The 24,306-nt window shown below is 44.5% G+C and overlaps 2 protein-coding genes and 1 long non-coding RNA gene across 8 annotated transcripts in view; 2 read left to right on the forward strand and 1 right to left on the reverse strand.

Moving 5' to 3' along the window:
- The window catches only part of LOC109022793, an 18,050-nt gene extending 17,602 nt beyond the window's left edge, over nt 1-448 (forward strand). Inside the window, exon 3 of the long non-coding RNA XR_004498670.1 lies at nt 240-448. This is a non-coding gene — a long non-coding RNA (uncharacterized LOC109022793). The remainder of the gene's footprint in view (nt 1-239) is intronic.
- A 4,423-nt stretch (nt 449-4,871) lies between these two features.
- PAQR9 (progestin and adipoQ receptor family member 9) lies at nt 4,872-13,546 on the reverse strand. The gene has a single exon (XM_015637154.3). It carries the CDS (start codon nt 12,624-12,626, stop codon nt 11,412-11,414), a length of 1,215 nt encoding a protein of 404 aa, XP_015492640.1. The 5' UTR covers nt 12,627-13,546; the 3' UTR covers nt 4,872-11,411.
- Nucleotides 13,547-19,951: 6,405 nt separating this feature from the next.
- The window catches only part of U2SURP (U2 snRNP associated SURP domain containing), a 44,262-nt gene continuing 39,907 nt past the window's right edge, over nt 19,952-24,306 (forward strand). For 2 of the 6 annotated variants that reach the window (XM_015637138.2, XM_015637139.2), the window contains exon 1: nt 20,896-20,988. In XM_015637138.2, coding sequence (XP_015492624.1) covers nt 20,944-20,988 — 45 coding nt within the window. In that variant the 5' untranslated portion in view covers nt 20,896-20,943. Of the gene's footprint in view, nt 20,240-20,894; nt 20,989-24,306 lie in introns of those variants that run through there. The other 4 variants (XM_015637140.2, XM_015637141.3, XM_015637142.2 and 1 more) reach the window with 3 other exon arrangements.

Raw genomic sequence — 24,306 nt, forward strand, 5'->3', positions numbered from 1 at the left:
GCCCCGGCACACCGGCCCCGGCACACCGGCCCCGGCCCCGGCTCCGCCGCGGGCTGGTGGTTCCCAGAGCCACTGCAGCCCCCCTCTGCAGCAACTTCATCCCTGCACTTCACCCCCGCACACACTGCTCTGCTCCTGCTCATCCGTGTGCATGTGCTGGGGCAGATTAAAACAATCTGAATTATCCGATATTTTTTTCAATTTATGTGAATAATTTGTTTTGCCTTGTTCATTTCAAGCTGGTGAAATTGAGGACTCAATTCTACTCAGATGTCAGAGCACTGAAGATACTGGAATCGGCTGGAATAAACTTTCTAAGCATTTGAAGCACTAGAAAGCAAGCATTCTTTACCCGTGCAGGACACACAGAGGATATATTTATTTTTTTTTAATTCTGTGTGTTTTGTGAGGCTTTACAGCAAGGTATTTATCCATCTTAACCATACATATTCATTAAAATGTGGTTCTTATTTAATACATAAACATTACTTTCCTAGAACTAATTTGTATGTATCCACCTTCCACTGGAAGTCCTTTTTTGGTCCTGTAGAGTCATAAAAAGGGTCTCTGGTGGTTGTATTCACTGAAGGCTTTGATATTAAAGGTGACTTTTCCCTTGAACTTTTTCTTTGGGCACGTGCTGTTACTTCTTTGTTACATGACTTGCAAAAAAACACTGCAGTCCTTTTTATCTGTTTCTCCACTGGTTCCAGCCATATTTATCCTCCTGTGGCCGTATTTTTACATCCATTTATCTTTTTATTTTTTGTCATTTAGTCTTTAAGCTCCATCCAGCAACTTCAAGGAAACTGAAAAATTCTATTCTCTATATCATTTATCATTGATGTCTGAGTTGGAAAATGAAGGTTTGTTTTCTTAAAACTGAGTAAGACCAAATCTTGTCTAGGAAACTCCTGCTGGTTGACCTCAGTGTCCTCCACGGGTCCGCTGGGCACCGACTAATGCTGCAAAACTTTATTCTGAACAGCAGGCCTGAATCTCTTTATTCTGAGGTTCACTTGGCACAGCAGGCAGGCAGGGCTGTGGCTGCCTGGTTCTCAGGCTGCTTTGACTCGTGTGTGGGAGCTGCCCTGGTGGGATCATGGGGCTCCGTGCCACGGATGGACTGGTGCAGCACAGAGATGTGCTGTGCCACACTGCATTCCTGCTGCCTCCCCTGTGCCAGTACTGCACACAGGGATGTGATTAGGGAATAGGAGGGGAAAAGAGCTTTTCACAAGTCAGAATTACTCTCCAGCCTGTTTGAGCCTTCCGGGCAAAATGCCAAGGGAAGAGAACTGAGTCTGGTGCTTGTTTGTGAATTTAGCCCAGGAATCACTTGTGAAGGGAACCGCCCTACTGCTGACCTATTATAGTGCACATGGGAAAGTTGTCACCGTAGACTTCATTTACCACCCTGTTTGTTGCAGATTGTTTAATTCATGAGCTAGTGGGGGACTGAAGTGGTTTTTGAAACAAAGAGTATTGAGTAATAAGTTGGAAGTCACTCATGTCTGGGACATACCTGGCAGTGTTGCCCAGACACTGAAACTAGAAATCGTGACAATTCCAGAGCCTGAAAATCATAATTACTTGTTAGTTATATGCGCATATTTGGCTAATGAATAACATTCCTTGGGGTTATTTAAAAGCAGCAATGAAGTGTGTTGGAAACTGCTAGGTGAACATCTAGTACTTTCCACAGAGGATTTGCACTCCAAGCCACAACTGCTGTAAAGGGGAGAGGGCCAGATTCACTGTGGATCTCCAGTAGCTCTGCCTGGAGAAAGTCACTGTGACTTTCAGAAGAGAAAGCAGTGATTACTACACTTAGTAATATTTGTAAGTCCACCAGTTCATTTGCTTTGTGCAAACCCATGTAAGAATCTGCCAGCAGTCAAAATCAATATATCTTTTAAACTCTTGTGAGGTTAATTTTTTTTGTTGTTTGTTTTTCTTGTTGTTGTTGTTTTAGTAAGGAAGACATTTAAAATGTCTTTTTGGTAACAGCTGGAAACCTCAAACAAAAGTATGTAGGGCACCACCAACTTTTTATAAATGTTGCTGTAGGAACATACTTACCAGGTATGTAATTAAGCTTTATGTCTGAATACAAGAATATATTCATCACAGCTTGTAATGGAGGTATTTACAATTTGCCATTTCTTATATAAATTCACTATATTCTTTGGAATAATGGTCATCTCAGTAAAAGCAGATCTGAAGATACACTGGCTGTATATCCCCTCTGAGGTGAAAGGGCTGCCAAGTGCTAAGCTAGTTGGGACTTTAAATAATATTGATTTAACAGCCTGAATATTCCATTTTGAGCAGGTTTCCCACTCTCATATATTCTTAGTTCTCTGTGTTTTACTGAACACAGTTATGTCAAATTATTTTTTTATTGTCCAAAGAACATCTGAACTTTAGAATAAAAGAAATGGCATGCTTCTGTTGAGGCAGAATAGTTATAGTTTGAAGGAAAGTGTTCTATTGCGAGGGACAAAGTTGTTCTTCATAGAATATCTGGCTTCTCTGTTTAAGTTTTGAGTCTATATTCTACAGAAATAAATATTCTTTTTAACTGTGTTGGCTGGTGAATATATTTTTTAGTGTTCATTGATTCTGGTTATTTACTGTTCCAAACTGTTTCTCTTCAAGCTATGATTTTCTACTACACTACAAGAAACATTTTAATCTTGTAATTGGTACAAATGGAAACTCTGCAGCTTTATTTCATGACTAAGTTGGTGCATTTCTAGCTATACAAATATATTTTGCTCTTTGTTTTGTATTAAAATTTTTCAGACAATGCCCTGAGAGTGCTTTAAAGTGCTACAGCTGAGGAGGGAATGTGAGTCTTGGGTGCTGGAGCGTAGGACACTGCCTTAGGGCTGGATGGCAGGATCTGCTGTGCCAGACTCTTACTGGCAGCATTTCCCTGGCACTGTCTGCTCATTAAGGCTCTGCTTCTATAGTACACTTAACACAAGGAAAAGTTCCCCCCACCAATGAACAAAGATAAATATATAGTCCTATTAAAGGTAAGCATGTGCTTATGAGCTTCACTAAATTTTGGATAATGAGAGATTCAGCCTATGTGTACAAAGGTATCAGAGAAGATGCCTAGGGACCTGTTTACCCTTTGCTCATTATTTGTATTATTTCTGGGGGCTACAGATACTGCTGCTTGTTATCCACCCCATTGACATTTCCTACTTGTCTTTCCAAGTGCTGCTAAAAAGAAAAGCTGAGATTTTGGAACACTAGTGAGTGCCAGTGATTGAATTCCATAGCCCCAGGACTGTGGATGGAGAGAGCCCAGCATATAAAGAAGGGGGAAAAAAATCAAGGATTTTTTTCTTATACATGTGGCATTGCCCAGTTTCTCAGGATAGCAGAGGAGAGAGGGAGAAAATAGACATTTTCTAGCAAACTAGAGTATAATATTGAAAAGTATGCTTAACACCAAAAATGAAAGAAAACTACATTTTCATGTTTCATCAGTCAGAAGGGACAGGAAAGGATTAGGAGGCAGGAGAGACTCAGATTAGAAAACTCTATAAAATTGCTTACTCTCCAAAAAGATTGTGTGACATGTTTGTTTTGCTTCTATAAAACATGCTTCTTGTACCCAAAGGCTGTGCTCCCTGGCAAGAGCAGTATTTCCAGCTCCCCATTAACAGAAGCGTACTGCCACTTCTGATAAGCAATCTGCCTTGTAGTAGAGGGTTTCTGATGCAGAAAGTGCATCTGTAGTGTCTTCCCCAAAGGCTCTTGTAACTGCAGCCAAGATTTAGCCTTAGCATTAATACTGATTTGCTCTACATTTTTATCAGCTTTTAATTTTTAATGTATTTCATTTCCACTCACAGATCCTGCTAAACTTACATGATCCTATGCTGAGAGAATAAAATCTGAACGTAATTTTTGTATGTCAGATGTTCCTTTGTTCCTCCTCAAATACAGTCCTAACATTTAGGGTAATTTGTCAGAGAAGTGATGTCACGGTAAAATACAGATTGCCTTCAGATTTCCAGTAGATTAGAAGAGTAACTATGGATCCATCACAGCTGAAAGCTGAGGTACTGACCTCAATAAATTACCTGTCCTAGCAGCTGTAACTTTTGCTGCCTACCATTCTGCTCAGTGTCTTGCCATCTCCACTGGCTTCATGAGTTTTGTGGTCTTCCTCCAGCATGTTCATGTCCAGCAGTCAGATCCAGAGTTTACTGGATAACATTATGAAAACCCTTAAGTGTTAGCATGAGGATGCAGTCTTGTGAAGCACTTGCTTATTTGCAGGACGTAGTCTCTTGAAGTATCTGCTTCCAAGGAGACAATGGAGTTTTTGCTGGGATCATCAAATCCTTTAAGTCATTGCCACATTTAAAATAGGATGTACAAAGTCTGCAAATCAGAATCTCAAGAATTTTAGAATTTTGGAAGGAATTCAGCAGACCTCAACTAGGAGATCCTACAGTTTTCCACTGTGTTCAGTCTTCTCACAGTACCAGGGGAGCCTGCAATTTTACTGGGATATATCCTGTCCCGCTGAATTTCGACAGAAAAGGCTTAAGGCAGATTCTTTATGTAATTGCAGTTCACTGAGTGCCTTTTGGTGCCTGACTTGGACTGAAAACAGTATTTTGCCATCCTACTCTGCCAAATGGGAAACTTTACTTGATGCCAAATAGACATCTTCACTTTGTAGTCAATATTTTGCTGTGATTTTTGACACTGCTATTGCTACTAATTTCATGATTTTTCAGTGAGCACTGTAGGCTGACCACTAACCTAATACATATTAATGTATTAGATCTTAATATAACAGGGACATCTACCATTAATTAGTTAGCAGAGAACTAAAATAGTAAAGAATGCTGTTTTATTGCTTTAAAATATAACAGACAACAAAATGGCAATGATACTTTTGGTAGTATAGAGTTTTCAGAAATACCAACATCCCTATACAAGAACTGAAAGTTCTTGTACTCATGCTAGCATCATGTGTTTGAAGAGAACTACATTCAACACATTTCTGATGCTACAGGTGTCACAGTAAATTATACTAAGAAATGAGAAAAACCTTTATAAATGCATTTCTGCAAAAATGAACTCAGAATCAACTTTATTTATAGATCACACCCTTTTTTTTGCTAAAAATGCATAGTCATTACATATACAGTAGTCAGCATCCAAAAGTGTACAAAGAGTAAATTTTCAAACCCTCCCAATAGAACCACACAAAATTCACACTTTTTGTTCATTGCATGCACAGCCCCTTAAACATGATACCTCCTACTAAAGCGTGCTTGAACCTCTAGCAGACAGAATTGACTTTCTAGAAACTGTTTCTCTGTACTATTAACCCCCAACTACAACCACAAATCCTAAGGCATTCCCATGAAATAGCAAAGCCCTACTTCAGAATCCTCCATGTTCTGAGTATGGCCCAGGAAGCAATTGCCCTGAAAGCAGAAGTCTGCTGGTGGTGTTTCCTTACAGGCAACTTTAAGCAAAAGCGTGCTTCCTTCATCTTGGTCAATAATTTATTACTGAATTCAGTGGAATGAAGCAGCATTTGTCTAAGCAAGATGTGAAAATGATTTAACTTTATTCCACACCCAGCTCCAAGACACAAAGTGTCTTGAATGGAGGTCTGTGTCTTTCAGTGCATGCGACACTACCATCTTGTATCTCATCTGAGGAGAAGAGAGTAAAGTCTCAGCTGTAACTTGGGTGTTGGTTATACAGCCCTGACTCAGAGGTGTCTAACAGAAGCTAGGAATATACTTGGATATTGGGAGAATTTCTAAAGGTACAGGCCTTGACTAACAGACCACTCAAACTCTTTGATTTTTTTTGTGTTTTTTTCCCCTCAGCTACTGCTGCCAGTTAGAAAAACTCTTAAAAACATGATGCTCTTCTCAGCGGTGCTTTTTATGTCAGCCCTTCCAGTTGATGGGCAGAGTGGGTTAGTAGGGTGATTATTCAGGGCTCCTCATATATGACAGAGTACGTATATGTGGTCAAAAGATCCAAGTTCAGATTTCACTCAACCATAGGATTAACTCCATGTTGTTGGTTTTGCAGAACAGGAGGGAAAAAGAGAAAGTTGTTTGATCAATATAATTTTATATTCTCAAGTGATTACATTTTTTTTTTCTTAAAAGCTTCATTTATTTCAGGTCTTTTTACTCTGGTAAGAAGCAGTTTGATGTAGTTGAAAATTCCCAGTGGCAACTGAGACATAATCATAGTCTTATAGACACTGATGGGAAATCCTGCTCCACTGTTTCATAGTTACTGGAACACAATCCATGGCTAAATGAACGAGGAGGCCTCGTGGGTGTTACAATGCTCCTCAGTACAAGTTACCAGTGAGAATTTCTGAAGAAAAGCGTATGTAAGTCATGTATGTTTTCTCTTTACTCCTGACCCTTAAGCATTTAGTCAGCCTGTTTAACACTGTCTGGGTCTTGATTGCCCCCCACTTGAAGCCAGTGGAAATTTTGCCATAAGCTCCAAAAGACACAGGATGTGAACATCCTAGGAGTATGGCAATGACAAGGGTTTGTCCCAAGAGTTCACAATCTGGAAACGTTCATTTTTCCTCTCCCTACGAGATGAGGAAAAATATAACATTCTCTCTGCTGGAGTTCAGTAATATTTCTTCTTAGCACCTGGGAGGGTCTTTGCATTTTTAATTGCTTTACAAACATTTGCTAGTCTTCAGAGCAACCCTGCGAGGTAGGTAAGGTGTATTCTCCCCATCTTACAGATGTGGAAACTGAGACACAAAGGGTCACATTCAACCCTGGTACAATTCCAGTGTTTCACATGAATTAAAATTCATTAAAAATGAACACAGTTTAAACAATTTGCCCTAGATTACAGAACAGGTAGTGGCAAAGCAAGGATAAGAACACAGGAGTGCCTGGCTCCTCGGCTTGTTCATTTTTACTCTCATGGGCAATGAAAAACAGCTTAATCTGGGCAATTACTACAGGTATGACTTGCTTCTGTAAGGCATGTGGATGGTAATCAACTGAGTTTAGTGCAATAATGCTCTGTGAATGTGCTGCCTCAGAGAGTTTACTTAAACATGAAGTAAAACTTTCATACTGTCATTTTCTGCAAGTGCACTGTTGACAAAAACCTGACAAAGTAGCTGGATTCAGCAAATAAATAGTAAGCAAAACATTTGGACAAGTAAGCAGAACAATCATTTTAGCAAAAAAACCCAACATACTTCTGCTTTTAACTGCTACATTTCTACAAGTGCAGCATGCAGATGAAACCTTTCCCTTTGTTTCTAGACTGTAGATTCCAGTCTTGCTAATGTAGCTGCTCAGAGCTTCACAGATAACCTGGACAGCAACATTCAAATTAATACACTGCAGAAGAAATACTGTATCACCACAGAAAATAGGGTAATGATTACAGATCAGGTTTATCAATCTTACATGAAGATGAGCTTGGAGCTCACAGGCTACTCAGAAGTGCCCAGAAGTCAGGCCTACTGAATATATGCCAGTGTAGATTGCAGTTCTAGGCACATGTTGAATGCAATGCAGGGGGTGTCTATACTACCAACACTCTGGGAAACGGCCCCAGGGACAGTCACTTCACATCAGCACAGGTGTGTCAGTCTGGAGGTCAGTGCTGGCCAAACACAGAAAGACACCCAGGCATTTATAGGCCACCCTCTGTGCTCCAGTCCCCACCTTGGCTCCCATCCCCCTACAGATTCTACTACAAAAGGTCTGAAAAGCTTTTTTGGTTTTAAACATGAGCTGTGGAATCCAGTGTAGACCTTATGGCAGGTTATAAAATTAAGACAGGTACTTCTGCAAGCAAGTTAGTTTTCTAGGATTTCCTTATGCATCTAGTCTGCAGGTTAGACCTCCTGTTGAGCTTTGGACATGCTTGCACATATTCTTCAGTCTTGTGCTTTCACAGAAGTTATCCTGCACCCCTACAAGTTACACAAATGCTGACTCACTTCTATGTGAGCAAATTCAAGCACTATATTTATAGATATCTTTTTCCAGTTTTAATCTTTTTATCTCAGATTTGTTCTGTCCATCAGACACAGCAAATGGAACAATTATCTACATACATGCCCTTCACTGAATAGACACAGACACTCAGGCAACATTTCCCTAGATAGTCTCCACAATTACTGTACCTTTTTAATTTGTAATCACATTTTTTTAAACAAAAACCAGACAAACAAAAATCCCCTAATTAGAACTCTCAAACTCTAATCACATCTCCCTGTAGCCATTCACTCTGGATTCAGCAGTCTGCTTACAGTGGCTCAGACAGCAGTGCTTGCAACCAGCTATTACAAATAATTCCGTGAGGTGCTCAAGCCCATACACGTGCCTGAACAATTTGCCAACAGAAACTTCTGAATGAATCAATATTCTTAATATCAGAGCCAGTGGGACTGGGGCTCACAGGCAACTCTTGAACAGCAGTAAGATTCCAGTAAAATTGCAGTTGGTTGCAATCCAGACTTTATACTGTTATCTGTCGTTGAGATATATATAGATGACCCTGTGTGGCCTAACTCCAAATATCAAATGTATTTTTACAAGTTAGCAACAGCCATTTCTGACATTGCCTCTTGAGATGTCCTCTACATTGTGACTGACAAGCACAAATATAAGCCATTATACTGTATGCTTTAAAAGCCTGGTCTTTTACATTTGGCTTTTACTGTTTGTTTCTGAGCTGCCTTCTACTCCTGAGGTTTGCTGTGCCTGGCCTTTCTGATTTATTTCTTAGTTTTTAATTGCAGGTTGGATGTGCTAGTGCCATCTCCCAGGCAAACTCTTTCTACATAATTAGTTTGGATGAGTCATTGGGCTCTAACTACTATGCCTCTATTATTTTAACTTGAATACAGTCTATCTCAAAGATTTTTAGCCTCTTTTTATAGTTGTGGAAATTCATAGCATGACATCGTTGCAGGTCTTGATCCACTGGCTTTCTATTGTGAGTTTTCAGGGTTTTCACAATATTAAAGCATGTTTCAAGGAAAAATAATGTTGTGAACCAGGCTCCTCTCCCACTGGTGCAGATCATTTTCTGCTTTGTTGGCAGCTGAAGAAAGCAATGCTACTTTTATGACAACAATTAGTGAAAATAGGTAAAATTTAAAATATTTCATGTAGTTTCTATTTTCTTTTAATGCAGGTTGGCAAATGAAAACTGAACACAGCCCTCACACAGGGTTATGCAGTTTTTTATGGCCCAACAACAATAACTAAAGAGGCCACAATTTGGACCTGCTACTTCAGATAATTCTAGTCAATCTCCTTAAAAGACCACATCTAACCCTTCCAGAAATGACATACCAGCAGAATTGTGGCTGGCAAAAGAGTATGTATGTTTGTTAGGCCATTTTCATCATTCACTAAGGATCTAAAATATTCAAACCATTATACTTAAAATGGGTTGAGATAAAAGCTAAATTGAGTAAGTGTAATTTTCTTTTAGCTTATGCACTTCCACTAAGAAATTTTCATAAAGCTGCTACATTGGTAGAGGGCATATCAGTTATTTGGTCTGTGATGACTCTGACCCATGTTAAGGATTTGACTTCATAATCCCTGGCTAGAGTACTTCCTATATTCCCATTTTAAACAAAGGGGACTTTGTCTCACAGAAGATTAGGACTGGACTCAAAACATTGTCTTGGGATTCAGATACCACATCCATGAAAATGGGAAAGACCCAATCAGAATTACATTTCTCCAATAGGAGCTGAGTAAAACAGCTACTACACTATTAATGCACTGTGACACAAGGGTTTCCTAAGGAAGTACCACCCTGCTTTTGACAATGGGTTACACAAGTTCTTTCTCACCTGAACTTCAATTTGTAAACCCCTTGTGTAATATTATTGCACTTGTTCTGTCAGACTAAAGCAAAATGCATCTGCTTAAAATCTGCATATGGTTTACAAATATGTATCTAGAGAGTAAATTCAATCTATACTTAGCTCTTCATTGTGTGACAAGGATAATACCTGGGTTGCTCTGAAAAGATACTGCTTTGAAAAATACCTCCTAATTCTTGTCTTTGAACTCCCCCAAAGCTTTTGAAAGAGGACTTCAACACATCCAGCTGCAGCTACAACTAATCAGAACAGGAAAAATTGGGGAAATTTGAAAAATGAAAAAGTGCCATTATCCAGTACTTGTAGAGCCAGTTTTCAGATGCTGAACTCAGATTCAGCAGTATCTTATTCTGCAACTAATATGAGGATGGTAAATCTGGCAGTGCTCTAATTAAAGAGCAGTAGAAACTAGTTCCATGTCGTTTTTTTAAAGATCCAGAATGAGATCTCATGCATCAGTTACTCTCTTTACATCCACAGAACTCCCACCAAGCTTGGCAGGGGTTTATAGAAAGTCTGGCATCTGACTTTGACTCCAGAGGACTGATTTGGGGGTGATTTACCCAGACAGACAAAGGGGCCCCCTAGCAACTCCCTTAGCACAACAGATGTTCCTGACATACTGAGGGAAGAGCCATTCCATTATGCAGTGTCCTTCTTCTGCCTCTGCCCCCATTCCAAACCAATTTGACCCCTTTCTGGTTTGGTTATTTTACATATCCTTCTATATTATTTTAGTATCCGAGTGGCTACACCAACCACTCACTGTCTGTCTAATTAAAGTCTCTCCATCAACTGGTAATTCTGTAAAAATTCACAGCTGTTTTTCCTCTCTCTCTTAAATCTATTGTTCCCTGGCTGAAAAGGCTGCAAGACCTTAGAAACTATAGATAGCTATTGATTTGTTTGCATTTAAAATCCAGTATGTGGCCGCAAAGGCCTGTTACAATATCAGAGAGGAAGATAAATGTCAGTGCATAATCTGCTAGGAAATTTCACATAGGAGTTGGTTAAAAGTCTATGAGAAATCATTGCACAAATGTCTTCAGGTGTATACATATATATACACATATATATAGCTAATAAATATATAGCTAGATATATAAATATATATGTATATACAGAGCTAGTTTAGACCTAATTATTATGAAATTATTAAGTGGCATTCACCATTCATGCATTCTTCCTAGTAGCAGAGCTAAATTATTTCAGCTTATACTCTAAGCAGCAACATACCAGTAAGCATTTGCTTGCTTCCCCTGGTAACCTAGTAGTTTAAAGAGCACGAGCAGTTCTGCCATGGTCATTTTCTCCAGCAAACCTCCATGAAAGGGACCTGGCTCTTCCACAGGTGTGTTTTCCCCAGGTTTCACAGCTTCTTCAGGACATGGTGGGTCTGGTCTGAGGGTCACCAGTCTGAAGGTCACCGGCCCAAGGGTCTCCAGCCCAAGGGTCACTGGCATGGTGGTCGCTGTCTCGACAGTCGCCAGCCTGGTCAGTCCTGCTTGCAGAGATCTGCAACGTTGAGGAACCTCCTGACGACCACGGCAAGGCAGACGGTCAGGAGCAGCATATACCCCACGGTGCCCAGGTAGGTGGGAGCAGCCAGGGGTGCCTTGAGAAACTCAGCCAGCCCGTCCTCCACGTAGTGCACCTGGTCGTAGATGCTGAGGAAGGTGAAGATGTGGAAAAGCTGATGGCTATGCCCCACGATGTCGAAGAGCCCCGGCTGGATCCGCTCGGGGATTTTGCTGACGTTGAAGAAGGCGGCCACCAGCAGCCAGAAGTAGCGGCGGTAGAAGTAGACGAAGAGCGTGGGGTTTCGTGCGCGGAGGTCGAAGAGGAGGCTCTCCAGCATGATGGGGCAGGCCATGCTGAGCGGCATGGCGAACACGAAGGTGCGCACGGCGAAGGGGTAGGCGCAGCACGCGGCGCGGCTGCGGCAGCAGGCGGCCGTGCAGCCCACGGCCAGCGCCAGCGCCACGGGCAGCACGAGCACGCGGTAGGCCGCGATGGGCAGGCTGCAGTCCAGCTGCCAGCCCAGCCGCTGCTGCACGTAGCGACTCATGGCGCCGGCGTCCAGCAGGCTCAGCCCTGGCAGCAGGTAGTAGGAGTAGGCCACGGTGCTGGCGAAGCCGTAGTAGCTGATGGAGGCGTAGTCCAGGTAGAAGAAGGTGGCGCGGAGGCGCGGGGAGAGGCAGCTGAAGAGGTGGGCTGTGCAGCTCATGGCGAAGGTGAGCAGCACCCCCGAGGCGTAGCACCAGAGGGGCAGCAGAGCCGGGTGGTGGAAGGGCACGTCCCCGGCGCCCCGCAGCAGCAGCAGCCGCCCGAAGCGGCTGAGGAAGAGCAGCAGTGGGATGAAGTGGGTCCAGAAGTTGAGGGTCTCATTGGTGGGCTGCAGCACCGAGGCCAGGCACTCCTGCGCCGAGCAGTGCAGCCGCCGGTAGCCCGAGAGGATGAAGCACTCCACGAAGTCCTCGGGCACCTCGTCCCACCGCAGCAGGGCGGCAGGGCGAGGCGGCGGCGGCGCCGCCTCCTTCTTGTCCCCCTCGCCCGCCGGCATGCTGCTGCTGCCCCGGCCGGCCCCGGGCCCGCCGCCTCGCCGCCGACCGGGCGAGGCAAAGCCGCTGCGCCCGCAGCCGCCGGCGGACGATCCGCGGTAGCTCTGCGCCTCTCCGCCCCCGCCGCCGCCCCCGGCAGCATCACTCATTGCAGCAGGGGCAGTGGCGGCACCGCCGCGGCTCCTCCCGCCCCGCCGCCCGGCATCGCGGTAACTGGAAACCGGCGGCGCATCCAGCGCTCCCGAGGAGTGGGAAGAGACGCCCCCGCCGCCCCGGGTAGGGTTTCCCGGGGTGGGAGGCGCTGGACACCCGAGCCGCCGTTAATGATTGATGCCGCTCAGCGAAGAGGCGGGTCCGTGAGAGCCCCCGCAGCGAGGCGTGCGGCCGGGCCGGACCCGCGGCACCCTTTCTCGGGCGCAAGGTCAGCTGGCACCGGCACCGCTCGGTGCGGGGGCCTGCCCGCGGGGCTGCTGTGCTGTAAAGAGCACAAAGGGGGCACCGGGGCGCCCGCCCAGCCCCGAGCGCGGCTGCGCCCGCGCGTGCGGCAGGAGCCGGGTGGGAGCCCCGAGAAAAGGGAGATGGCCCCGCGATGCTGGGGGGTCCCCGGAGGCGGGACAGACCGGGGGAGTATCCTCAGACAGGGAACGGGTGGCAGCTGGGTGGCGGTCTCTCGTGTATGCTTCGGTAAGGCCGCTGAGACCTGATTTCTTTGGTGACATTATCTCATGCAGTGAATGCAAATGTTATTTTAGGCTAAACGTTCCCGGCCAGGCTGCACGGGGTGAGCGTCACTGACACACACGGCACCCACCTTATCTGCGCGCTCCGAGCGGGGCGGCTGGGAGGAACACTCGGGAACGGCTGGCAGGAGCTGCTCCGTGTTGATCCTTAGACAAATCCTACACTTATTGTCGTTGCGGTTATGCAAGCAGCACAGTTACATAATCAGAATATAAAAATACGGGGGAAAGCGCTGTACCGGCGTTACAATTCCTTAAGGCATCTGAAGGAAATAGAAGGTAAGCCGCTAGTGCAGGTGCAGGTAGGGGCCAGACTAAAGGATTGCTCTCTGCTGCTTCAACGTGTTTCCTGATGGTCTTAAACATCCAATAGCTCTCCGTTGCCAAAAGTATGTTTTACGTGGTGATATCCAGATACATGCATGGTCACATGGTATAAACTGAGGTCAAGTGTAATTAGGACATTCTGTCCAAAGCTTTTTATAAAAATCTTCTATTTGATATTGAATCACAACAATGTGAAAAATCTTCTGAACAAGGAGGCAATCAGAAATAAGTTTTTTTAAAGTTAGCAGGAAAAAAGTCTTAAAAGTGTGTTGCTGAAAGTGACTTTCAATGCATTTTTTTTCAGAAGTAGAGCAGACTGATGACACTGCTTATAATCTTTATAAAAATTACATTACACAGGAGACCTGCTAAGAAAATAAACATAACTGAACAGTGCTGAAAAGCTAACATGAGGAGCAAAATACTAAACAAAAGTAATTTTTCAGATAGCAGACCTAATATGCTCTGATGTCCATGTGTTTTAGAGGGGGTGCCTGCTGGAGTGCAGGGACACGGCAAGTGAACGCTCCTTGGGGAGTGACTGACAAAGCACTGCCTGCAGGGAGCCTCAGGAGTGAGCAGGACCCTGCTCCTCCTGGACCCAGCAGTGTGGGATTTAGGGAGAGGAAAGGCTCTTGGGGGATTACTGGAAATTGCTGAGCCTCTGGTAAAGGTCAGGCTTCTCATGGTGCTGCTCTTCACCAGAGTGGCCACAGTGAAGAAGAGATTCAGATGCTGGATGGCCAGATGCTGGACTGGGTGCTGCATTCCTGCGATGCAGGTGGTGGGGAGGGGGCTGTTCACTAAGGAATACCTGCCCTGCTCCTACCACCTCACACATGCAGGTGTTCCCAGTAGGGCTCTGGTGATCCTGTCTCCCAGTCCCCCATAGCAGTGACACTGCCATTTGTGGTGGCCAATGCTATTGCATGCCCTATGGGAGAGGGCCAAAGTGACCATGATCTTCAGTCTCTCTCATCAAGGTTAGATAAGAAGGGGTGGTTGACTGAGAGCAATCAGGTTTTAGACCTGCACTAAAGAGGCTGTTGGAAAGCCACCAGCAGCTGTTGCAACAGATGGTGTCTAAAGAATGACAGAATCCACTGCAGATTGGGAACTGCTGGCCTTGCAGCAGCAGCAGGGCTCATTTGACACGTTCTGACTTTCCTGCAGCCTCCTGACATTCAGGGGTGTGGGAGGTTTCAGCCCTTGTGCCTTGGGGAGTTCTGAGGTATGGCCTGGCTGCCTGGGAGAGCTACCCATTGGGTTTATGGCCCACTGAGGCAGCCCAGGCTGGGAGGAGCAGGTAGGGTTTGCTTGTGATTCAAGACTGACAGTTCTGGTGGATGCTGGACTGTCTGGGTGTTGGTGGAGGTAATGCTTTTAGCAGACACATTTATGGAACTCATTGCTAATGATCTAGATCTTTTGCTTATTTCCAGGGCAGACTCTTCACAGCAAGAATGATCTCTGAGCATAGCTTGGGCTTTCATGAAGATCACTGCATACATACTACATTGAGTTTTCTCCTCCCAAGCCAGCTGTGGGATAGTGTGAAGGGAACCTTACAATTTGAAGTGCTTACAATCTCAAAATAGCCTCTTATTCATATGTAGTCCATCAAGGTTAGTATTACATGATTATTATGTGGTAAGCCAGGGAGAATCAGGACTTCTGGAGGTCACGGAGAGGAGTCCATGTAATGTAGTGCATGAAGAGCCTCTGCATTTCTCTAACCAGAGTTTATATTTAGAAGAGCATGGTCAGCATATACCACAGTTTCTCCTGGCATGTGTAGAATTTTCTGCAGGCTTTCTCTCCAAATAACCTTTTAGAAGACTCTTAAAACACTGATGAAGGTACTGTCTAATAAGGTAAGTCATGGAAGCTAATGTTAATTAGTCCTGGATGAAGACTCAAAGAAAAAGATGTGCTAAAATACCAAATGTGAGTTTGTTTCTACATTATACTTTTGTTTTATTCCATGTTGAAGTAATTTCTGAGGTGTTATTTTGTCTGAAATATCAAAAGTCCTAAAAAGTTCTAAATTACTTCAACCCTACCCAGCAAAATCATGCCTTTTGGTTAGGAAATTAAAAAAAAAAACAACTAAATGCATGTTTTGCACTCCAACATACTCAGCACACTAGGGAAGAGGTACTTAGCCCTCTTACATGCACAGGTTTTTTGAATTAATAAAGAAACTAACTTTAAAAAATCCTTTAAAAGAAAGTAGTAATATGACTATGCAGTGATAGTGTTTGGAAGATTTAAGATACTTTTGAAGATACACCTTTAGCCTCACCCAATTCATCTGATGCTGGCAAATATCAGTCTTAGTAGCACTTGCTTGACTTAATCCTTTTACCATACAATTCCACCTGTATAATATACTTTTTTTCTTTTTATATTTTTACTTCTAAGAAAGATTTTGATTATTTCTTTCTCAGTAAGTTTTATCTGAGTAAAAACATTTACCCTCTTTGTTTCCTCTGGATTTTTCTCCTACACTGAAATCTTTTTAGCAAGTCTATGTTGTGACATCTTCCATGGAACTCTACTGAACAAGAGAGAGGGTAGACTTTGACTCTATTTAAAGAAAAGGAAGCTTTAGCTTCATCTAACTTTGTTTTTGTACCTCATGGTTGCAGTTTCTCTGAGAAAACATCTGAAGAGATACACAGACATAAAAAATGGTCTTTTTGTTCTTTGGTGTTTTTTTTTAATCCTTTCTTGAATGTGTATCAATCTCTTTAAAATAATGGCTTGATGGGTAACCTTTTACTGCAGTGATTACAATACTTTGTAATAATTGAGTAGACACTGTGCTTTGCTCTAATACTGAAGCGATTAACTTGCCTTTGGAGATTGTACTCCACTATCTTTTTAAGACTGGATAAACAGGAAACCTTGCGTCACTTTCTCCTGCTTGAGTAACTAATTAGGGTCAATTATACTTTATAAAGCCTTGGTAGATAAAGAAAAGTGGGAGTAATACCTATATTTTAAAGCCTCACCTGGAGGAGAGAAAAGGTAGATGTTGTAACAGGGAATAACAGTAACCAATGCCATCGTGTTTGCACAGCAATGTCCATTTTAATGTCTCAGTGATCAGAAGCTTCAAATTATCTGCCCTTTCTACCTTGAAGTTTAATATCTTCAGGTTTGTATCCTTTATGCTTTAAAAAAAAGCAAGGAAACACATCTGAAAAAACACCAAACAGAAAACTGCGTAATACTTAACATTTAAAGAAATTTTCTCTGGAAGTTTGGTTGTTGTCCTTTTAAAGTTCCTGTTTTTGAAAGATTTGAGGTAAAACTTGCCTTTTTCTTGACAGCAGCAAATCTGAACGTAAGTACTGCTGTGAAGTTAGTTTCACTGTGGTGAAGAATAACATATTGGGTGAGTGCATATTCAATGTTTTCCATTGTCAAAATCCACCAATGTCCTAGATTCCAGGGGCTCATGGTAAGAGCAAAGTACAGATTGTCCTTTGCAAGGACCGAACCCTCACTTACAAAGTGCATAACTAAGAAATTGTTTTGTTTGTATGTGCTGAGTGGGAGTGTTTTGCAGAGCACAAATTGCTACTCACTGTTAGTAACCTGACAGGAGGGACTCTCAGTATGGCAAAGGAATGACTGGCATTCCACTCATCTTGAACTTCCATGCTTTCAAACAGCTGATAGCTGTGCACATCTGGATTCTAGCCACGTAGGCTAATTCTCTCTGACAAGAAGCTGCAGGAGAACTTTTGAAATTAAGCCTTCATTTGATACTTGCACTAATGCCTGCAAACTACACTGCAAATGACTGACCCTTCTCAGCCAGACAGCGCAAGTCAGATGTTGCCTCTGTGACTGGTTTGCGTAATGTGCCTCGGTGCTAGAGGAATCCCAGGGGGAGAAAGAACCCGGGTTCCCTGATAAGATGTATCCCAGGAGAGAGAAGTGGGATCCTGGAAGGGAAAGCAGCTGCTGAATGGCAGGAATAGAGCAAGACTCACAGCTGAGGGAGGGAGGGAGAGCTGAGGCTAAAGCGCCAGCACTGAGAGATGGACTAACAAAGAGAGATGGCTCCTTCCGGGGGACAGAGAGCAGACAGAGCAGTGGCAGCAAGTCCAGACTGCTGGAAACCTAAGAGGCAAACCTCCCTGACAGCCCCTCTGGCTCTTTTTCGTGATCCCGGTGGTCCCTGCTAAAGCATCTCAACTGAGCCCAGGCTCTCTGTGCTCCGGCTGTGAGTGCTGCCCGCCTCTCCTCTCGGCTGGCGCTGCGCACCCAGAGCTCCCTAGCAACCCGCGAGTGCACGGGGGAGCTGCAGCTGCCTATTTTGAGAATCCTCGCTGCCGGTTTTCAGTCTCTAGGGTGGGAGGATGTGGAGGGCGGAATAAGGGAAGAAGCTGAAAGACTGCTACTTAAGCACTGGGGAACACAGAGGCAGCGGCTTTAGTGATCCTTGAGTCACTCTGTGAAACTACACAGGAAAGTGTGAAACTACAGTTACAAACCTGTACACTCTGCAGCTACACTTCTGTCCTACTCATAATCTGCCTGACCCATGTCCTCAAACATGCTTCCTTTGCCACATGGTAGGCAACTTGCACGGCACCCTAAATCCTTCCTCTCCTATTCCCTCACACCCACATTTCCTAAAGAATTGCATCAGTTCTGTGCCCTGGCCTGGAGGGAGAGTAGTGGAGAGCTTTCATCTGAAAGCTGGGGGAAAAAGCAGCCAGAAAGACAAGTGTAACACATTGCAGCACGTGGTTTACTTAATGTAGCTTAGCTTTAATTATTTATGATAATTCGTGATTTTCCCAAGTATATTGCCTAATGATACTTGTCATTGTAACAATAGTTAATAAACAATTCCCAGCTCTGCAGGCAACCGGACTTACTGCATTATAATGAAAAATGTCTACAATTTACTTTTCAATATTGTTGTTATTGTTTTTAGCCTACCCTTTCCAGCATTAATTCTCCATGGATTTCTGCATCTCACTGCTTCCTTTCCTTCCAGCTCTCCTTCCTACCCTTGCTCTCCCATTAAGCCCAAAACAGTGGCATGTGTTCTCATTCACTTATTGTACACAAGTGCTACTGTACTATTGCAATGTGTTATAAATAGTACAGATTGAGGAGTAGAGTTCATTCTGAAAAATCATCTTTAGAGATGACCTTTGAAACTCTAAGTATATCTTTCCTGTTCTTCACAGCATGTTCTGGATTGCGATGCTCTTAATTTGGTGCAGTTTATTAATTACAAAACAGCGTAGAGGCTAAGCAGTAGGCAGAGGATTTGAACAATGAGGTGGATAATTAAAATGGATTAATGAGGTGGATAAAATAAAGGGATTGAGGCCAAATGGAGCACATATTTTCTAAACATTATTGCCCCCAAAACTCTATCATCCAAGGGTACATTCCTCTTTCCAGCTAGATGTCTGTTTTTAGCCAGAAGTGTCAGTCATTTTCCATGCCAGGTTTATTAATATGGTCTTGGGAGAGTTAAGCATCATCTAGTGTCTTCTCTTGTGGCCCTAAATGCCCTTTCTAGCCAGTACAAGTTCTCCAGCTGGTTTGCTTTCAATTCATTGCTGCACCTGTTTGCACTACTATGTTAAAAACCACCCCAAAAGCAGGTCACAGATGGTACTAATCCTGTGTCTGCAAGCCAGTGAAATGGTTCTCAAGTAAACAGGGAGAAAGATGGGGGAAGAAAGGGGCTCGGATTCTGAGCAGTAAATCCTGCCTAATCCATCTGGAATGCTCCTTGACCAACGCCATCCTTTCATGTGGAAGGACTCCTCTATGGGAAAGTTTGGGGCTCAAAATATCCTAAAAGGACTGGTGGAATTGTGCCAGTCAATGCGTGGGTTTTATTTCCCCCTCCTTCCTTCCAAGCCTCAGTGGTTCCACGTCAAATTTATCCAAGAGAACCGTGCAGGTTCCTCCAGAGCAGAGGTGCGACCGAGCACCGTGCCAGCCGCGGGAATAGCACACGCTTATCGCTGGAATTGCTTAGGAGTATTAGACAGACATCTCCTCTCTCTGCAGCCTCGGCTGCCACGCCGTTACCAGAATATTCCGCGGTGTGTTGCGGAGGTCGGCAGGAGGCTCAACCAGCCGGGGAAACCTGTGGGCTGCCGCGTGGCCTTTCTCCCTGCTTCGTTTTCCCTTCAGCAGCACCGCCTGGCCCGCTGCGGATTGAACCGCGGCCTAAAGCGGCTCGTACCTAAGGAACGATGGGGATCGTTATTTTTTTATTTTGCCATTTTTTTTGCAGCTCCGGGTGGAGTCACGTTACGTGGCACGGGCCGCCTCAGGCGGGCGCGGGGCGCGAGCCGCGCCTGCCCCCTGGCGGCGCCTTCGCGTCCCGCCGGGCCCGGCAGGGCTGCAGGGACAGGAAAGCCTGGCCGTTCTTCCTTCTGCCCGCACTGCTCTCCTTGCACATTGACCCGCGTCCTCCGCCTGAGCGACACTTCCCTGCCGTTCTCCGGCCGGCCCTGAGCGCTCCCTGCCGCGCCGCTGTGCCGTCCCCGCCCTGACCAGCCTGCTCGGTACTGGTGATACGCGGTGACAGCTGCCATGGAAGCGCTCGCAGCTGAGCCGTCACCCTGACACAGCTGCGGGCAGAGCAGCAGCTCTCACCAGACCATGTCCCTGCACAGCTGGACGCACATCTGCAGCCGGTGAGGTTTCCTGAGAGTTTTGCCCTTCCTCTATAAACTCTGCAGTTGCCTCTGCCCTCTTCAGCCTCTCCTTTTGCTTTTTTTTTTTTTTTTTTTTTTATGTCCCTTCTGGAACCTTCGTGCTCTGCTGCCCCAGGTGGTTGTGAGCACAGGCCCTTCTCCATCCTCCCTGCTAACTCACAGGGCAGTGGGTGTCGGCAGGTGGTGGATTAAAGCTTTCATTAATTTCTGTGCATCTTCATGTCTTTTTCTTAAGTATTATTTCAGCCCCAGCATATTCCACTCTGAAAACCCATGAAAGCACGGAGATTCAAGACTCATGATAAATGTGACCGCTGCTTATAATCCCCAGTTAAACAGCGTTCAATAAAGTAGTATTCAATTGTAGTGTGATATCAAACCCAGTAACGAAGGATTTGCTGTGTTAGCCTATTCCATGCCAGGAATAGGCTATTCCTGGCATGGACTATTCAAGGGCTTTTCTCAATGAGATGCAGTATTTTGGGTTGCTCCGAACGGTCTCCGTTCCATTACACACTCTTACACATGCAGGGCGAGCGCTGCCTGCTGATGCTGCGGCCCCGCCACGCCGGGGGTGGGAGCTATCGGCGGCTCGGCCATCGGCTTCGCGCCCTCCGCTCGCGGGCTCGGTGGGATCGGCGTTCGCTTGGCCGCCGCCAGGGCTGGGCGAGGGGAGAAGCAAGATGGCGGACAAGGCGCCCGGCGGCTCGCAGAAACCCGCCGGGAAGGTGAGGCCGCTCCGCCCCGGGGCAAGGCCCGCGCCCGCTCCGTTCTGCTCGGGAGGCACGGCCCGTGGCTCGCTCTGTTGCGCTCGAGGAGCACGGCCCGCGACCCAGTGTCGCGGCGGCGGGGCCCGGTAGCGGCAGAGCGGCGGGGCGCGGGCGGCGCGGCCTGCTCTGCTCCTGCTCTGAGCCCGGGGTGACCGCGAGCCTCGGGACGGGGTGGGAGGCGGGAAGGGGGCTCGGGGGCTCGGGTCTCTTGCGGGGCACCCCCGCTCCCCGAGATTGCTCAGGGCACGTTTCTGTCCTCGTGGCGTCCCCGTGCCCCGGCGGAGGAAGACGCGGGGCCGGGCGGAGGCGCTGTGCCGGCCCGCGCGTCCCCGGGCTGGGGTGCGGGCTGCTCCGTAATGCCCGAGCCCCAGCCGTGCCCACCGACGGGTTTCATTTCACTTCATTGCCCTCCCCCCGTGGGCTTAAGCCCGCGCAGAGCTAGTTTCCAACTCGCGAGTGTGAGGGATAGCGGCGAATTGAGATGGGGTGGGTTCTTTTGAAGTGCGATGAAATTCTAAGTTTCGTAGAACTGCCGCGGCGTTCCCCGCGCTTTTCACTGTACCGACTCTACTTCCTGTAATTCCTGCTGGGTGGATTTCCAGCTCGGGAGCACAGGTAGTCCTGCTGCTCTGGAAAACTTGGCCCTACGCTGTGAAACCAGCGGGTGGTCACAGCCCAGAGCTGCCTGCGCTCGCAGCATCGCTCTTGTTGGGAGGGTAGAGAGGGCAAGATATTTTGGGGGATGCACTCGTGGCGTATGCTTTGAGGATTACTCCCTTTCATTTACTTTTTTTTCAGGTTTTAGGTCAGAATTATGTAAATCCTCCAGGTTTTGGTGTGCAGGTGTGTAAGTCATTCAAAGAAGAGAAAGCTGTGTTATGGCTCAGGAATTTCCAGTACTTTAAATGAATAATTTTTGCCCATCTTTTTATTAAGCAAATCCAGGATTATTTAATTTTTTTTTTCAATTTTCCTGCTAAGAAACGGCAGTGATTAATGCAGTTGGTAATGAAATGTAGTTACTTAAAGTCTTTGCATGTTTACTCAGTTGTTATTAGAGTAGGAAAGTTTTATTTTTGTTTCCCTCATATGATCTGTTCCAAATATTGCCAATAAACTTTTTTTTGTCTTGCTTTTAGCTTGGAATAGCAAATAAGAGCTGGACAGAAAACTTGAGTAGTAAAATAGGTCTTAATTTGTGGGCAGTGGCTTTCAGGGATTTGGACAAATTTGGACATATTTCAAGTATAATTAGAAATAGAATACTTAATTATTGATTAAAACAACTGATAACATGGTACAGAAAACCAACGCAGATGTGATTCCCTTCTTTTTGCAGTTACATTGTAGACTATTTTTGTTTTGTCATTTACTATTTCTGTACTGATGATACTGTTTATTCAATATACAGTAATAATTAATTTATAGGAATTGTTATCTGTCCTAGAGGTCAGTTCTGCAGAGGTGTGTTGAGACAGTTAACTCTTCTGTGCCATGGAAGTCAGTAGGACACACATAGGGAATGTAAGGTCACATGTGTGTTCATCTGTCAGGGCCTGCTAAGGAAGTCTTGTACCTCCCTCTCCACTTCTGTGCGCTTCCCCCTCACCCCTCAGTTTCCCATTCCTCCAGATATCCATGCCGTTTTCCACTAGTATTTTTCTCATGCTTTACATTCTAGATCTTGCTGTTTCTTCTTGTCAATATTATTTTATGTACCAAAGAAAATAACTATAGTACATAGTTGGATCCATGAGAATGTTTCTTTTGAAAAGTGAAATAAAATAAGACATGCCTATCTCTCGAGATTTATTTCACGAAAAGTAAATCTTGGGAAATCTGGGGGGGCTGAACAGTGTATGGTCCCTTAAATACTTTTGTTTTGTTATTCCATCAATGCTTGTGATGTGTTTATACATTGAGATACTTTACAGATGTCTTCAGTAAGAAATGGTACTGAAATTAGTAATACTCTTTTTGTTTTAATTAGTTTATTCACACAGGAATTAAAATGTGTATTTTTAATTGAGCCTATATGAAAATGCTTGTGGTTTAACAGTTGAGCAAATAACGATTTTGCTCAATTTCTTTATATAATCATTTATCAGACATTTTGATTATTTTTAATAATTTTAGGATTCATTACTTACGTAATTAAAACGGAAGTTGTAGGCTTCTTTTGGTGCATTGTATTTGCAAGTTGTATTTCTTCTGCAAATACAAATATTTTTTTTTATCTCTCAGACTCATAGGATATGTTTCAGTGGCAATTCCAAGGTGTGCCTTTGCTGGCTTCTAGATACCTGCTGGGAAGACACAGTGACCTTTTATTTTCTGTGCTCTGTAAGGAACTGTGACCCAGTGCCTGAAATAAAATAGCTTCTCCCCTTCAGAATGGTTGGTCTTTGTTCTTCAGTCTTAGAGTCCAAGTACTGAATTTGACCCAGTTATTTTGATCATATATATTTATATATATTTATAATGCAAAATCACATCTTTTCAGTCAGGCATCAAATCTGTTTGATTTGCTGTTTGAAAAACATTGCTGGAGGTGGTACAGGTTCAGGGAGCCCCCAGTGCCTGCATCACTGTGGTGGCAGCTGCTTTGTGTGATACTGGCAGCTGCTAAGTAACTTTGAGAGTCTCCTGTGTGAAATGTGTTGCAAAAGCATTAACTATTCCTTTGGCACTTTGAGATTAGAATAGCAAGATTCGTGCTTGACATTTGGAGAAATACAAGTAGGAAAGAAGTATAGTTAAAGAGGAGAAAGTAGGGATTGCCAAAGACTACACTGGACATTGGTGTAGGATGTGATTCTGAAATGACAGATACAGATGTTCAGTTTTTATCCTCATGTAATGAAATTTTAGCTGCTCCGTGACTCTTCCATTTCGTTACTGTATCCTCTGAGCATAGTGACTGTCTGGCATGGCCACTGCTCTTACATAGACTGCTGTTCAAATTGTGTTCTGTATGCAGAGGAAAAACTCCCCTTGAACTAAACTGTACTTCTCCCTTTTTCATCTGAAAAGCTGTACCTGTTATCTGAGTTTAAGATTCTAATGGAATACTATTCTGTACAAATACTTCCAGAGAAGGCCACTGTCCATTTACTTTCATGTCTGCAAGTTTTGACTTGGTAGAGACTAACAATAATCTGCATTATTCCAGTAACTGTAAAGACTGAACACATTAGCCATAACCTAATTTGCAGATGTTTTCAAGCACTTTGTAAAGAGGAAGGAAAAATAAAAAGGATAAGGCAAGCTGGAAAC

This window comes from Parus major, chromosome 9 (genome assembly GCF_001522545.3).
Source record: "Parus major isolate Abel chromosome 9, Parus_major1.1, whole genome shotgun sequence".
NCBI lineage: Eukaryota > Metazoa > Chordata > Aves > Passeriformes > Paridae > Parus > Parus major.